The sequence below is a fragment of the Perca flavescens genome, chromosome 8 (genome assembly GCF_004354835.1).
Source record: "Perca flavescens isolate YP-PL-M2 chromosome 8, PFLA_1.0, whole genome shotgun sequence".
In the NCBI taxonomy this organism is placed as follows: domain Eukaryota; kingdom Metazoa; phylum Chordata; class Actinopteri; order Perciformes; family Percidae; genus Perca; species Perca flavescens.
The window spans coordinates 37,337,232-37,354,731 of record NC_041338.1 but is presented as its reverse complement, the minus strand read 5'-3'; the positions used below and the strand labels follow the sequence as shown (position 1 = coordinate 37,354,731).

Below are 17,500 nucleotides of genomic sequence, written 5' to 3'. Positions count from 1 at the left end.
CCCCTATAAGTTTGCCCCTATAGGTTTCCCCCTATAGGTTTCTATAAGTTTCCCCCTGTAGGTTTTCCCCTATAGGTTTCCCCGTCATGTACCTGCTCCCGGATGTTCCTGTGAGCCACGTTGCAGGACCCAGACTTGGTGATGAAGCGAGCTCTGTGAGCTCTGGACCGGCTCCGGTTCGGCTGGTTCTGGTCCTCCGCCAGACGGGTCAGCAAGAACCCGTCCGGCAGGAGACCCTTCCTAGCCAACATGATGCTGCACACACACACACACACACACACACACACAGACACACAGACACACACACACACACACACACACACACAGAGACACACAGACACACACACACACACACACACAGAGACACACACACAGACACACACACACACACACACAGAGACACAGAGACACACACATACACACAGACAGACACACACATACACACACACAGACACACACACACACACACACACACACACACACACACACACACACACACACACACACACACACACACACACACACACACACACACACACACACACACACACACACACACACACACACACACACACACACACACACACACACACACACACACAGAGACACACACAGACACACACACACACACACACACACACACACACACACACACACACACACACACACAGAGACACACACACACACACACACATACCCGTTTTTATTACTCGGTGAGGACTCATGACATAGCGAATGACCATGGGGACCCTTTCTAAACTACTATTTCTAAATGAGCTAGAGACATGCTTTCAACTCCAAAATTTCTTTTTTGTTTCTGGGATCCTGAAAATCATTTAAAATGTTAGGATTTCACAAATAAAGGTCAAACCTGACTTTCACCAACCCTATGGGGACACATGGCAAATTCTTTTAATATTTATAATATTTATACCCCCATTCCATTGAAATACTCCTCCTTCTATTATATAAATTTTTTTTTCAGCTATAAAGACCTCATATTTACTTTTATCACTCGTTGTTGTATATTACAGGTGAAATAATTAAAGTAGCCACCAGGTGGCGCTTCCATGGTTTTTGTTTTTTATATTTTGATGCTCCTCTTGCCTGTCTTAAGTTTGTTTTGGCCATTTAATGTCACAAATGTTTTCTGATTCTGCAAGGGTGGACAAGCTGGTTTAAAGAGAGTAGCTCTGCTCCAAACAGACCTGCTATGCCCTATCCTCCACTCAAACTCCAGACTACTGACATCACAATAAAACCGCTGATCATATTTAGACCCTATATACCCTCATTGATAAACATATAAAAGAATATACATGCTTTTTTTATTTACTTTCAAAAAGCTTTAGAGTATATTTGACACAAGACTGTTCTACAAAGCTACTGAAAGTAATGTAAAGGGCATTTTAATGACTTTTTAATGAACACAGGACTTTGTATGCTGTACGAAAATGTAAAAACAAAATGCCAATTAGAATTTGGCTAAAACTCATTTGAGTTGTGTGTTTGAACCAAGTGCACTCCATACCAGCGAGGTGGGGGTCCGGTCCACTTACAAAACAAGAATTGAATCAATAATATAACACACTATCTTGCATGCAGAGTTCTGTAAGCTTCTCCTACATGTCGAGAGGAAAACTAAATATAATGCAAAGAGGCTGAATTAGGCCAGTTTATCAGAATTTAAAACCAAAAATAAGCAATTAAATTTTGGACACATCTAAACATAGTGACCCCCTCTCATATTATCAAGTGCCAAGAGATGAACAAAAATGGACACCCGCTTACCCAGCTGAGTTCACAAACCTGTTCCACCAAAGCATCAGGAACATAACCAACAACTCAACTAGATTACACCACAGCTTAAACAAAACTACATCATCTATTTTCCAATGGATGATGTAGTTTTGTTTAAAACTACATGTTTTGTTGCTCTAAATCAACCGGACACCATAGCAGATTATTTGAGCATGGTTACGGATCGGCACAGTACAGACTGAGTGCGCACAGCCTTGCCATTGAAAACAGGTGACAAAGGAAAACCTGGCTCCCTGTAGAGCAAACGCTCCACTGATTGCACCCTTAGTGAGCCTAAAACAGAGCCAAACTTCCTCACTTAACATGTCAAATATATAAACATTTGGAAAATATATTTCCAAAGAATATATATAAGAACCAAAAGGTTTTCTATAGCTCTCAGATTAAATTAAATTACCAGTCCTACTAGGAGAAGACACTAAGAGCTGTGAGCAGGCAGCAGTCTGTGTTGCTTCCATAAACGGAGGGACAGTGAGTGATAGCAGTCGCCTGCACCTTGTACTTGTTTTGTTAATTTTTCTTTGTTTCCTGTCGGTATTGTTCCAACCAACCTTTGACTTGTAGTACTTTATATATTCTAGTTCATTCAGGAAATGCCACAGAAGCAATGGTGTTTACATTGCAGATTAACTTTATTATCACAACTCATCCATATACAAATTCATTTGTCCTGGCTCTTTGCTTCCTTCTCCTTCACCTCTTTCTCTTACTTCCTACAAACCTGTCTGTCTCTGCCGACCTCGATTTCTCTCTACAAACTTTTCTCTCTCTTTACCTCTGTTTCTTATTTTAAAAAGGTTCAGGAACGCTTTCTCTTTCTACACACCCATCTATCTCTCCCTACATAGTCTCTCTCTCTAATATACATACCTGTCTCACTCTCTAATCTACATACCTGTCTCACTCTCTATTCTACATACCGGTCTCTCTCTACATACCTGTCTCTCTCCTTTCTACATACCTGTCTCTCTCTACATACCGGTCTCTCTCTACCTACATACCTGTCTCTCTCATTTCCTACATACCTGTCTATCTCTACATACATACCTGTCTATCTCTCCCTGCAAACCTGTCTCTCTAAAAACCTTTCACTCTCTCTACAACCTGTGTCTCTCTCTACCTCCATTTCTCGAACCACCCATGACCCACTACCACAATGTTCTTTAGGATAAAAATTTAAATTACATCACTCAATGAAATAATAGTCAGAGCATGTTGACATATTAAATTTGAAAACAAAAGAGCTATAACAATCTTAATAAAATGTCTTTGCATGCTCAGATATGAGCTGAATTGAAGTTAGCGCTGTACCTAGTTGTGGGATTGTAGAAGAACTTAGATGGCAAAAAGAATTATGTTCAGTGATTACAATTTAGATTTCCATTAGTTATTTTCTAGACGCTTTAAAGTGTCAATGCGGTTCTTCACATAGAACTTAACTGCCTTCCAGCTCCTTCCCTAAGCACCTCTGAGGATCCCTTGATAGATGCTTCACACTGGGCTTTGCCAGGAACCCTGCCAGAGTTGATGTTGTCCATGAGATTGATTGATTGAGATCTCCACAGCCTGGACCTCCTCTGTGCTCCACTTCTTTCTCGCCATTTTTGATGAACCTTAGACAAAGAAGTAAGGCCAATCAATGTAAAATTGCTTGCAGAGTTTAAAGATTAAAAATCTAAAATGATGGGTGTCTGGACAGTAGTAACTAGGTGGTTTCTATTGTCGTGCTAATAATAATAATAATAATAAGTAATTTAGACTGAAAAAAAAACTGTAAAAGTGTGGTTGTTACAAGGGGACTAGATGGCAACTAGATGGTTGCTAGATGTTACCTCATAACCACCTAGGGCTGCACAATAGAGACACAGCACATCGCGTCATACTCCCACCAGAGAGGAAAACATCTTTCCGCTCTACATCGACTTGTATTGGATGAAGGTGCCTCATCTTCAATTTTGTCTGCTGGCAAACCGAAACAGTCCTAAAAGCTGCTGTGTGGTGATATTTACTACCAACAATGTATAGAACCCAGAACCTAAGTTTTCATAAGTTGTGGAACCGAAAAACTGAGCTTTTATGATGACAAAAGTGGATATATACGTGAGGAATCAGCAGAGAGAATGGTTAGACTGTGGGATTCTGACACTAAGCTAACAATATGCCCAATGTTACGTTTGCAGCAAGCATTTTATTAACAAGTCAAATATCCAAATGTCAGTTTTAGACTAACTACAGTCTGTAAGGTAAGCTAACACAGGTAATGTTGGACATAACTTTAGTTTAGTGTCAGGATTCCAGTCTTCCCATTCTTCCTGCTGATTACTCATGTTTCTGTTGTTTGCTAGAAGACGGAATAAAGAGGAGAAAACCTTGACACAACACAAGTAAACGGAGGGCAGAGAGCTGTTTCCCCTCTGGTGGGGGCAGGACTTAAATACGCTTCGTCTCTATATGGAGAGAAAAAAAATAAATGCTTTTCTTTTTGTCACAATATACATTTTTACTTAAATTTAAAATTCATGATGATGTAATATTTTGTTGGGGTCTTTTTTCCTATATCTGAAAAACATGATTTGTAGGCCAGGGTATCTCTGTTTCTTCAATCTACATATTGCACTTGGCCATATTGTGATTTTGATAATATTTTTGATTAATTTTTCAGCCCCATAAGTCCCTAACAACTACTTAGCAAAACAAAGCAATGCTCTACCAACCACCTGGTTGGTACTGCACTTCCTTTTTAGCCTTGATCTGGCTGCAAGTAAGTACCAGTTTCATTTACTTACTGACAAAATCAGCTTTATATCACATAGGACTACGTAAATAACATGAGACATTTGTACATAGCTGACCAGATCCCTTTTAGTTAAGCTCACATGCAAATTCACAATTACTTTTATGGCTTTGTAAATCATTGTCCAAAACCAATTTTTACGTTAATCTTGATTGCTATACCTATGTGAGTACTGACGAAAAATAAAAAAAACGAGCCAAATCAGTGCTAGCAACACAGAGCTGCTGCAGCTAATGCCCAGAGCTCCCACTGAGCTAAAACGGCAGTTTTGGGGGCATAAGATAAAGTGTGTGAGAGTGCCTTTGTGTCTCTTAACAGACACAAAATGCAATTAAAATGTCTGTACAACATGAACAGGGCCCTTACATGACAACTAGATGCATTTGTGTTCAGCCCAGCCTCTGTAATAATCATCACAAAGCAGTTCCCTGTGTATTTGTAGCATTTATATCCATTTTGTGTGTGATCCATCTAGCGTTGGTGAGTAGGAGTCTTGTCTGTGTTGATTGTTGTGGTTTCCTTAGCCGGGCTAGCAGGCCCGGCCGGCGTTCCAGCTTCTGCTTCCTGCCTGCCCTCCTGGCTTACCGTGGCCGACAACAATCCAGTGAGCGCCCGCTGGTCTGGTGGAGGTCTTCCAGAAGACCATTCAAGCCTTTGCTGTGAAAATTTTTATTTTATTTCCCCCTCAAAAATAGGTAATTGAGCACTGTAGTGGTTATGACCATATTAATGACTATGTTACTACATGGAAACGGGCCAAATGATGCCTGTTTCTTGTGCAGTAACAGCCTTACTGAAGGCTAGCTCTAGCTCCATAGTTACATTACTCCAAGCTTCTTCCTTTGTGAACACCTCCGCTTTTCACTCTTCACACACGACGCTCCTCCAACCTGCACACTGTTTACCTTTTCCTGCTACAACTGAATTCAAACGGGACTTTAGCACGAGACTACAGCTAGCCGTCTGTAACACTATTTTACTGTACAAGGCAAACATAATTTGGTCCGTTTCCATGTAGTTACATAGTCACTAATATGGTCATAATCACTACAGTACATTTACAGTACTACTACTACATTTTTGAGGTGGGAAATAAAAATTTTTGCAGCGAAGGCTTGAATGGTCTTCTGGAGGACATCCACCAGACCAGCGGGCGCTCGTTGGATTGTTGTCGGCCAAGGGCGGGAAGGAAGCAAGGAAGCAGGGGGGCGCCGGCCGGGCCTGCTAGCCCGGCTAAGGAAACCACAAAAATCAACACTGGCAAGACTCCTACTCACCAACGCACACAAAAAATGGATATATATGCTACAAATACACACAGAACTGCTGTGTGATGATTATTACCAAATAATTATATTAATAATATTCCTGGCTGAACACACTCACTCATCCCAGACGGCAGCTAGCAGCTAAGAGGGTAGGTGAATTTAAACAATGGCTAAGTTGCTTAACGCATCTTGTTGTCATGTAAGGGCCCTGTTCATGTTGTACAGATGTTTTAATTGCATTTTGTGTCTGTTAAGAGGCACAAAGGCACTCTTTATCTTATGCCCCCAAAACTGCCGTTTTAGCTGAGTGGGAGCTCTGGGCGTTAGCTGTATTAGCTCCGTGCTGCTAGCACCGAATCGGCTCATATTTTTTTGCTATCGACGGTACTCACATACAGTAGGTATAGCAAGATTAATGTAAAATTGCCAGGAGTTCTCCTTTAATACTATTGATTACAGAAAAATGCCATATCATTAAATACCAAATTTAAGTACCGGAGGAGTAGGCCAAATCCCATCAGTGGTAGTGAGCCAAATTTGTATATTTTCTGAAAATGGCTCAGAAAAGTATTGGTCTAGAGTTTAAGATGTTGGGTCTTAAAGTTCAATGAGGCTGTGATTAACCTAGAGTTTTAAACAAGCGCAAATTTACAATAGCTGCGACCACTTAGTGCTGTGGAACCGGTACCAGGTCCGTCGGACTTAACAGGTTAAAACCAAGACAATTTCCCCACTACTGTTATTGTCAGACCAAGTTGTGCATTGGATTGTATGTGAACTTACAAATACACTTTCTGCTCTCTTGAGTTCAGGAACACTTATGTCCTCCTTTTCAGGGACGGAACTTAGTTCAAGGATCACTGTAGAGTCAGAAGAGCTCTGGTCCATTTCCTGGGGATCAAATACAAAAAAAAAAATTATTGTTGTTAGATAAACTAAATGTATGCCATTTACTTATTGATAATTTTTCTGTTAAAACTAATTGATTTTAGAATTCCTCTCCCACTACATTCCATATTAGTATTACTATACACCACATCTAACGTACCTAGTATAACCTGCTAAACTGACTGACTCTACTCAACCTTTTGGTGACCTTTTAAAAGCTGTAATCTTTGACACTGATGATGATGATGGATAAAGCCTAACAAACATTTTTTTTCCAGATTAACCTAATGATGAAAATGTGACATATTATGGTGGGATTCATGTAGGCTTATTATTACTTGAGATTATGTACAACTCTGTGATTTTATAAAACAAAATCTATAATACAATGACTTACACAAAGCAAAACCTTACTTGGAAAAAATATGAAACCTACGACTCAGGCTAAATACTGGATCATCCTGCAATGGCCCACTTAAGCCAGTTATGATGCCATGTTGTTCAATAAAAACATGATGCAGAGAGAGGAAGGGATTGCTAGGTGTGTTTGCTTAAAAAGTAGGAAGTTTACATTGGCATGACAGAAAGGTAAGCTATGTTTGATTTGTGTTGCAGGCTAGTTAACTTACGGCGTGAGTTTAAGCAGCAGCCATAATGAACCGATAACATGTATGAGGGCCTATGGCAAGAATGCTGTGACTGAATGATTACAGTTGCTAAGTATAATAAAACATAATGCTAATGTTACTAGCTGCAGCTCTTCTTATGGTGCTGTTCGAGGTTTCTTCCTAAGAGGGAGTTTTTCCTCGCCACTGTCGAACTGCTTGCTCTTTTTCGGGAATTGTTGGGGCTTTGTAAATTATAGAGTGTGGTCTAGATCTAATCTGTAAAGTGTCTCGAGATAACTCTTGTTATGATTTGATACTATAAATAAAATTGAATTATGATGCTGCTGAACTTTTCTCATAAACTTGTAGCTGATGATCACATTATTATTGAGGGTGCAGTTATAGGCAGTCATTACAGGTAGCTGTTGGACTGTTTACATTTTCCACTTTAAAAAATACATACACAGGAAAACAACATTTAAACAAATAGCTAATGTTTCTGCCTTGCCGCAGTAATTTATAACTATGAAGGTAAATATGGTGCAAAACGTGAGAGAAAATGGTCCACCTATTGAAAAATATTCACACAAAAAGAATTTCACAAATGTGTAGATTGATTTTTACAGATACAATGATAGCTGCAAACTTGTAATGCAACATTTACCCATCATTATTTAATATAAATAATAATAATATATAAAAAATCAGTAAATGTTGCATTACAAATTTGCTACTGTCATTGTATCTATGGTAAAATAAATCTACACATTTGTGAATTAGTGTTATTACATTCAGATCACGGTTTTGAGAATGTTTTCTATGAGTGACGATCTCAATTTCCAAGTTCAGATTTTTTATGTTCTCTGGAAGCTGGTCCAAAGATCGACACCATAGTGGTTAAAAGCTGCTTCCCCTGTTTTGTTCTGACAGTAGGTTTCAGTAGTAGTTGCTTATGTTTTAATCTAAGGTGTCTTGGTTGAGAATGTTGTTGGAATATGTCATGCAGGTAGTTCCCATGGAAGGTCCCATCCCCTTTAGTGTCTTAAAACTAACAGAAGAGCCTTAGAATCAATTCTGTATTAAATTGGGAGCCAGTGTAAGGACTTTAAGACTGGCGTAATATGATCTGTTTTTTTTTGTTTTAGTAAGGATCCTGGCTGCACTATTCTGTACCATTTGGAGAGGTTTTAAAGTCTTTTTAGGGAGTCCAGCACATTGCAATAATCAATCCCACTAGAAATGAAAGTATGTATGATTTTTCAAGATCCTCCTTTGAAATATATTCTTTTAGTTTATTGATATTTTTAAAATGAAGGTATAATGATTTTATGACTGTTTTAATGTGACTGCTAAAATTTAAGGATACCAAGGTTGTTTTTTTTTACCACTTTCTTTGCTATTAAGCCCTTCCTTTAAAGCAAGGTAGAAAGTTTGCATCTTTCCTCCTCATTTCCAAAAACTACCATCTCAGTTTTATTTTTGTTAAGCTGGAGGAAGTTCTGTGACATCCAAGTATCTATTTCTTTAAGGCACTGTCAGAGAGTGTTAATGGGGTTATAGTCATTAGTAAAGATATGACAGGAGATAAATGTTTACAACAGAACTTAAATAGATCAAATTGAAACGTTATAGAGCATCAGGGTAATCTCATTTGGTAAACTATAAGATGGCAGCCATAGAATGTTGAGGATGTTTCATACATTGCATTGTTTGATGTGTGACAGTGCATGACAGGGTTTTCCTGAGATTTCAGAGCGCTTAGGTGCAATGACGTCACACATTCATTTGCATATTGGTGATGTCATTAAACAGTTATTTTTGCAAAAGCTTAGCCGAGTTGTTGTTGGTTGCAGCTAGGGAAAGATCATTAGAAGCAAAACTTGGAGGAGCTTGTCACTAAAATGAGAATAGCTTGTCCACCTTAAAGGTCAGCCCACGGTTGGTGAGTGAACCTTAGCTAAAGTTGTCGCTAGCTCTGTGCCGGGCTGGCTAACCGTTTCACTTTAAACCAGCAGGTAGCAAGCAGGACACGGGAACTTGGCTTTGGTCTTGAGGAGTTATAGCAATTACCAACAGATATACTGTACACAGACTAAAATTCTACATTCACATCTATTATGCAAATGATTATTAACTTTATACTCACAGACAAACACAAGTCCCTATCTTTTTCACCTCTCTTTTCCACCACACACTATCTAATGTGTGGGCTGTACCTGGGGCTGCGTGTGCAACATGCATGGTGTGTGTGGTTGTGACACTGTTTGTGTCCATCATACAGCACGTGTCCAGAAGACAACAAGCAGGAGCCCCTCCTGTTCATCGGCTTCTATACAGTCTATGTTTGCAGTCCAGATGATGTCCAAATTGTTTTTATGTTTATACGCTTTGGCCCTGCCCCTAAGCTCTATAATGGCAGAGATAACCCCGCATGAGACTCAGAAAGTTGGATTTATCAACAAAAATGCAGGTGGAATACTGTACAAATCGGCCTTTGCCATGCAACACATCAACTTTCTGAGTCTCATGCACCAAACCAACACTGATTTCCATGACAATATTTCCAAACAAACATTCTATAGCAGACATTTAATGTGTAGCAGCAAAATAACCAAAAAGAGATCATTAAGTCAAATTCATATTACGAGTTGTCCTAATTATCACTTTACTGACCTGAAGAATTGAAAGGGCTGTCACAGTGACCATGAATGGTTGTCAAATCTTCTTCCTGCAAGTCATATCATATATCATATTAGTCACACATTTTAGCTGCATTTCTCCAGTTTATTAACAGTAGATTAGGCAGCACGTGTCACATGCACCATCAGAGAGGTAGTATAACACTGTATGTCCATATTTTCGCTAAATTAATATGAACAAAAATTTATATTTTCAATTGGGTCTGATGAAATAATGAAAACTTTGAGTCTAAAGGGGCTTTCAACATTATACATCTTTCTTAAGCCATACTAATGCTCAATGTGTAATAAATAAATGTGCAGATTACAATATTATAAACCAAATAACACCACAAAACTTTCAAATATTAGTCCAGAAAACCTGATAGGATGTTTTTTATATGGGAAAAGTACAATATATTTATCTCTCTGGAGAAAATAGTTCCCCAGCCACACTCTCCTTCTGTAGTCACCACTCCCTCTCACTCAACACCCCCCCACCCCCACCCCCACACACAGCACTATCTGATTCTGACTACAAGACACATGTTGCAGCACACTTCATTTCAGCTCAGTATCAGTGCATTTAACATTACTGCAGCCATCTCTCTTGATTTATACTTTTGTTTAACCCCCCCCACCCCACACATACACACGTATGGTAAAAGTTGCAAAATGGCGACAGGTCACGGCATGTGCACGTTACTAAATGGCTGACCTGGTCCTGACAACAACACCTGCTACTGTCCTAAACTAAGGTTTCCATTTGACACGACGACGGCACAATTTACTGTAAACTAAGATGGTGTTGGTTTATAAACTGTAATGTTAGCTGCCATTAAACTAGCTAGCATTAACTTATTTGGCTGACAAGATATAAGTTAGCCTTCTAACATTTTACTTTCAAATTAATCTATAAGAGTTGCTTTACATGTGATAACAGTACAAATCTATTTTAAACAGAATTGTAAACGGTTTAAATGGCAGTAAAATCAATTTTAGACTCACCATCTCCCCTGATCCATGACTCCAGCCTGCTCTCGTCCATGCAGTGAAGATCTGACGCAGAGTTCACAGCTTACGGAGGGGAGGGCTGGACACCATGGGGACTCCGGCACACACACTTGCCACATGGCCGGAGTGGGGATGGGCGTGGTCGGGATGGGGACTTGAACATGACATACGTGTGTAACAGTATTTTCTTTTAAACGGCGTCAGTAGCTCAATTTGAGACCGCAATCGAAACCAAACGAACCCTGAAATCTTTCAGCATATAAGCAGACAAATGCTTTTGGCTTAACTTGAAATAAAAATAATTATTTTTTAATTTATTATTAGTTTTTTTTTTCCTCAAAATTAAGCCAATGACAAGTGTACATACTAAATGGATACATTTTTCCTCATTAGCAAAAATTAATAATTATAATAAATATTCATAACATTCATCAAAATATCTGTATATGCTTGTGCATGTCAGCGTGCTCTTATCTGTTCAGTTGATATTTGAGTTCACACCATGTCAAACTCACCTAATGTAAGGGGAGGGCCTGGACACGAGGGGGACCCTAAACACACCTCATGTTCGCCACATGGTAAAGGCATGGCCAGAGTGGGGATGGGCGTGGTCAGGATGGGGACTTGAACATGACAGATTGTGTGTAACAGTGTTTTCTTTTAAATGTGGTAACATTAGCTCAATTTAAGACTACAATTTAAACCATACGCTACAAACCCTGAAAGTTTTTAGCATATAAGCAGACAAATATTTGCCATTATTTGAAATTAATTTCTTCATTATAATTGGGTTGTTTTTATACTAAATTAATACATTTTTCTCCCCATCAATACAAAATTAATTAATAATAATTGTTATACATATTTTTATCTTGCATGTTCATAACATTTATCAAAATATATTTCATATATTGTAGTTCTGATTCTCAACTTTATAACGCAGCTCCCTCTCTTCAATCTCTCTAAACTCGCTCCACCACAAACCCTGGTTGCAGCGCTCGTTGAGCCACCGTCTAAAACTGCCATTTCCACCAGCTGACAGTTTGTAACAGAAATAAATGCATTATGGATCATTTTATTTCTATAGTTTGTAAGCTCACTTGACCAGCTGACTTCTGTTGAAACGGAAGACGTCTCTAACGTTTTAAAACCAGCCTCTGGAGACTTGACCAGCTGAGTCGCAGCAACACCATTAGCTGGTTTGTAGACTGCTGAAACTGCAATGTTCTAAAACAGTAGTGTCTCGTCGCCAATCTTTGGTCTAAACTCTTCTATAATATATTAGAAACTTCCAATTTGATAAAGTCAGTGTTTATTAGACCACAAATGAGACAATTATTAGAACAACACAGAATCTCTCACTTGTTACTCAAAATTGTCATGAAAATATGAAATACCATAAATATGTTAAAATACACTGAAAGGGGCCTTTAAGATGTCGTTTTGATTTAGAATTTGAGTGAAAAAATGTAATTGTGCTGAGAGCAAGCGAGCAATTCGGCAATTCTGAGAGGTGCATGATGCCAGGGGTAGAGCAGCGCCTAGTTGGGCGGCACTGCTCTCAATGGATTGGCCCGCGCAGAGCGATTTTGCCGGCTTTTATGTGTAGGCAGCTTTAAGCCGTCTGGACCATAGAAATTATAGGGTTTTGAGTATTGTTATTAATACATGAGCTTAAAGTTTTAAGAATTGTATTCATAGTTCCCTTTAGGCCTTACAGCTTTTTAAAGTTAATTACAAAAGTAACAATATATTCATCATCGTTAGCTTATACTATATTATCTATATGTAAATGAAATGTAGGGATAAGATACTATATTATCTATATGTAAATGAAATGTAGGGATAAGATGCAGATCTGAAGCAACATCAGAAGTATCCATGGTGAGAAAAAGGGAGAATGGATGGCAAGCAATAAAGCTGAACTGCACCAAACCTTCAAATGAGCTTGAATATCAGGTATGATAGTCCAGCAATGAGGTGGCATAACTAAAATATCAAAACCATATTATAAAAAGGTTGCTCAAATCAAGCAAACTGATTTGTTCTGGTTCTTAATAGTGATATAATAACAACCACATACAAAAGCTATAATTAGAATTCCTTTGAACAACAAGTATCACTCCAAGTTTGAGATACATTACACAAACTGATAGCTGGTGCAACGGACAAAAGCTGTTCATCTGCACACACACTGCCATGAAACAGAGTTGGTTGGCGAAGTATCTATATACTGTATATATTTAGAATATTTTCCCCGCTTTATTTTGCCATCAGACAGCCCTTTACTAAAAGGAATTGAAGTTGTTGTCTATGCTCTCTTAAAAGCCTTCTTCATTGATAAACACAGCAATTTTAATCTAGCAGAAAACAGGAGTTGCTCTTCTACCACTGCCGCCAGCAGTTAGTTGCTTGTCTAGTTCTGTCTCGATTGTTAAGTTAGTTTTTGTTATTGTTTGCCTTTTCATTAGCTTTATGTAAAAGAAATAGTCTGTGCAAAAAGTCTGTGCTAGGCTAACATTATCTGCCCTGCTATATGTTGTGCCTTTATCACAACATACTATGGCCTGTTGTAAGCTGTTACTTAAGTATTAAAATATCTTAATCATTTCTTAAATAACTATAAATATAATGAATACATATTTAATGCATTAGTCTTTATTGAACATGTATAGCATAAAATAACGTGAGGTTTTGTTTGGAAATAACCTCAAACTGAATTCATGCCAAACTGTCTGTTCCTCTGGGCCTCTCTGCTTCAGAGGTCACAACCAGGTCAGTTGAGACATTGGGTGGGGAGGGAGGACTGCAATCTGCACCTGCACTACTGCTGCATTCAAGGGAATATGGAAATTGCAATTTTACTGACCCAGACTGGTCATGTTTTTACTAAAATGGAGGACTGCTGATGTCTTTTTTTGAAGTTATTTTAAGACAATTTAGCTCTTGCTGAGTAATTCAATGCATCCTCTGACCTGGATGACTGAGAACACACTTTAAATTATGGATTTGACTTTTCTGTTTGTGAAATTTACCTCAACATGAAGACCCATAGTTCTGTAATATCCAGGCACACCTGAACACACAGTTAGAAACGTGCTTGTTTGTTTAAACCTAAACAGCCCAAGTTATGAAGGATACAGATGCAGCAGCATGATTAATCCATGTGAAACACATTAGATTTTTTAGCAAACTAGGTTGGGCTGAGTGTAAAAAAAAAAGAAAATCTGGGCTAGGGTAAGTAATGATCTTATCAAACAGAATATACAGATTTCTTTGTAAGCAATAGCAATAGCAGGGCTTAAGGTTAATAAGGGGTTTGTGGACTGCAGATGAAAATTAGCCGGCACGGCTAAATCTGGCACATTTACATGTTGGACATTGTACTCATGTTGATTAATGTGCACTGTCCCTTTTAAATAAAAAATAAAAAATATATATATATATATATATATATATATATAGTTATTTGTTAATGAGGGTGAAACATAGATATGGTAGCTTTCAACCAATGATTGATTTAGCAAACTGGATAATGCAGCTGAGTCTGGCCAAGTCCTGAGTCCTGTTTAACCTTACCAGAAGCAGGAAGTATGCTCTTTCAGCCTTTTGCAGTGGTGTTGATTTTTGCATCCCACTTCAGATCCTGGGATATTGTGTATTCTTGAATGTGTGTCCCAGTGGTGACTACTGAGCCAAGAATGTTAAAGATGATAGGTAAAGGTCCCAACTTTTCCAAACTTAAATATATTACAGAAGTTATAATTACGAAATAGGCTATATATATTGATGACTACCTTTATTTTTGCTCTCTATCAAAAGAAAAATATGTTGTATGCTGTAAATCAAGGCCCAAACGCACTGAAAGCGATAATTGACGCAGTTCTTTTGACCTGCCTTATTTGACCTGCCTCATTTGATGCTTCCATGGCGCACTGCAGGCATCAGATTTTAAGCGCCAACACCACAGAACCAGCAGTATTGTAGAAAAGGTCGCTATTTAGGCAAAGGTTTTGTATGTTACAGATCCCCCATCAGTAGAGGCATTGTACTTTTTTGTGCCATAACGGACATTTAATTTGTTATATTAAGAAATATTTAAGTTGCATTCATTCAATTTCACTTTTTTTATAATGACTTTAAGCTACAGAACAAGTTTATAGTCCAGATTATGGATACATGACCAGAGGGACCGACCCTGCACTTACAAAACAGATGCCGGATAGGGTTTTTTTTTAATGACAGCGCAGGTCACTAAAAATTATTGTAAATATGTATGATATAGTGCTTGTTCCTCATCCTCCACTGCATCAATCCTTCCCATTTTTTCAGCTCATTTGTAAATGCCATCACAATGATTACTGGGCTTTTAAGAGAAACTTTCACTCAGTTGCCGTGACATTTTTGAATGGTTTAGGTGCACAGAAGTATGAGCTTGATTCACACAATCATAAACATCCCCTCGTGTTTCACCATCAACAAAAATAAATAGAAGGCTGTTTGTAGAGCGGATCTGTGTGGCGTATGACACACAACTATCATGCTGCTCTCACAGCTGGTGTGGCCAGTTTCACAGCAATAAACTATGATCACAGTCAGTGAGACAGCTAACAGACTAGAGTAGACTAACGCTTTTGTTGCGTATTGGCCATTTAAAACCTTGGGTGTACTTCCAAACGCGCGTGTCAGATGCTTTTAGTGCATTTGGAACTTTAAGCTCAAACTTTTGCCACGGAAGCTACTGTATTAGAAGGATACCCTGAAAATTTAAAGAGTGCTGGAATGTGGAACGCCTGATACTTGTAGAATGGGATTATTATCTTCGAACCTTTGCCTATCGCCTTTAAGGGCAGATGGAGGGTGCTCAGGGGGCTCTTCCTGAAGTCCGCAATCATCTCCAATGTCTTCTGAGCATTTAGTTACAGGTTGTTGTGGCTGCACCAGGATGCCAGCTGCTTGACATCATGTCTGTAAGCTGACACATCATTGTTGGATATAAGCTTTACAGGGGGTCCTGGAGGGGCAGTCAGTAGTGTATAGAGAGTAAAGCAGGGGAGACACACTGCACTGTAGGGCTCCAGTGCAGAGAGACATGGTCAGTGATATGTGTGCTTTCTGAGCCTAAAATGATGTTTCCTATTCGTATTTTGAAATATGTGGCCAGATGGGAAACCCCATCTCCAGCATAACGGTTTTGGGTTAAATTCCCACTGCGATACATCAACCAATGTGTCCCTGAGCAAGACACTTAACCCCTAGTTGCTCCAGAGGCGCAACCTCTGACATATGTAGCAATTGGAGGTCACTTTGGAAAAAAAGCGTCCTCTAAATGACATGTAATGTAATGGAACTGTAATCCACAAATCGAACCTTTGCAAGGTTACTAGGTCTGGTTATATAGTTATATTAGATGAATGAGGAAATTAAGATATTAGGCACAGGCGTTTGACATGATGAAGATGTTGCATGCATGGTTAGTAGCCTATATTACCAAGTTTCTAATGGTATGAAACAAAACTATGAAGAAATAACTGAGCAAGAACATTTAGAGATGCATCTGAAGGGCCAATATAGTGAGGTGTGTTTTTACAGTTTCATAACCATTTGTAAATAGATTCATTAATTCACTAGTATAGTTGATGGATCATCAGGATAAAAAACATTTAGAAAATCAGTAATCCTATCTTGATAATTTAGGTCTATAAACAGGTAACTGGCAAAGTAAATACAGTTATAGTATTATAACAGAAAGATAAAATAGCTATCTGCAATATAATTACAGTAAAATGTAACATTTAACTTAACTAAGGCAACAAGATTTGTTCATAATTCTCTTGTTATGTTAGACAATGAATAGCCTCATTTTAGTTACAATTGCAAATTAAACAAAAAGAAAAAACACATTCTAGGAAATGTTTAAGCAGAGATAGCTTTTTCAAGTGGAATTGAATAGGCGGTTAAATTGATTTTATGTTAAACCACTAGATATTGATCAAATTGTAGGACTTTAATTTTAAGTATTCTGAGTTTGAGTTACTATGGCTGAGCTAACAGAAAGTTCAAATTGTATTATGCTGTAATACCATCTCCCACCAGGAGGGGCGCATCATTGACTGAGTTAAATTTTCATTATGCTGCAATACCATTTATTACCAGGAGGGGCGATGTACGCAGAAAAGTTCACACACTTGCAATACCACCGCTTGCCAGTAGGATGTCAGCGCCTTACACACACACACATTTTTCTCATGAAAACCCCCCAAAGAGGACTTTGGAGTTATTGATACTGGGCATATTAGGAAGCTGTTTTCTATGCTTTGAGAGGGGTCTGCCCGGGGGACCCTGATTTTGGTCCCCACCGTGACACGAGTCCCCACCGTGGTGAGTGTGTATTCCGTCAAGGTCCTCATCGGTATAGAAATGCGAGTA

The 17,500-nt window shown here is 38.6% G+C and overlaps 1 protein-coding gene and 1 long non-coding RNA gene across 2 annotated transcripts in view; both read right to left on the bottom strand.

The window, feature by feature from the left end:
* The window catches only part of kcnj11l (potassium inwardly rectifying channel subfamily J member 11, like), a 10,707-nt gene extending 10,456 nt beyond the window's left edge, over positions 1 to 251 (bottom strand). Inside the window, exon 1 of the mRNA XM_028585973.1 lies at positions 93 to 251. Within this exon, the coding sequence (XP_028441774.1) occupies positions 93 to 251 (159 nt within the window). The remainder of the gene's footprint in view (positions 1 to 92) is intronic.
* A 3,112-nt stretch (positions 252 to 3,363) lies between these two features.
* Positions 3,364 to 10,157, bottom strand: LOC114560545 (uncharacterized). Its single transcript, XR_003693200.1, has 3 exons — positions 10,053 to 10,157; positions 6,667 to 6,774; positions 3,364 to 3,434 (listed from the first exon to the last, which is right to left on the bottom strand). It is a non-coding gene; the product is annotated as an uncharacterized LOC114560545 (long non-coding RNA).
* Positions 10,158 to 17,500: the final 7,343 nt, after the last annotated feature.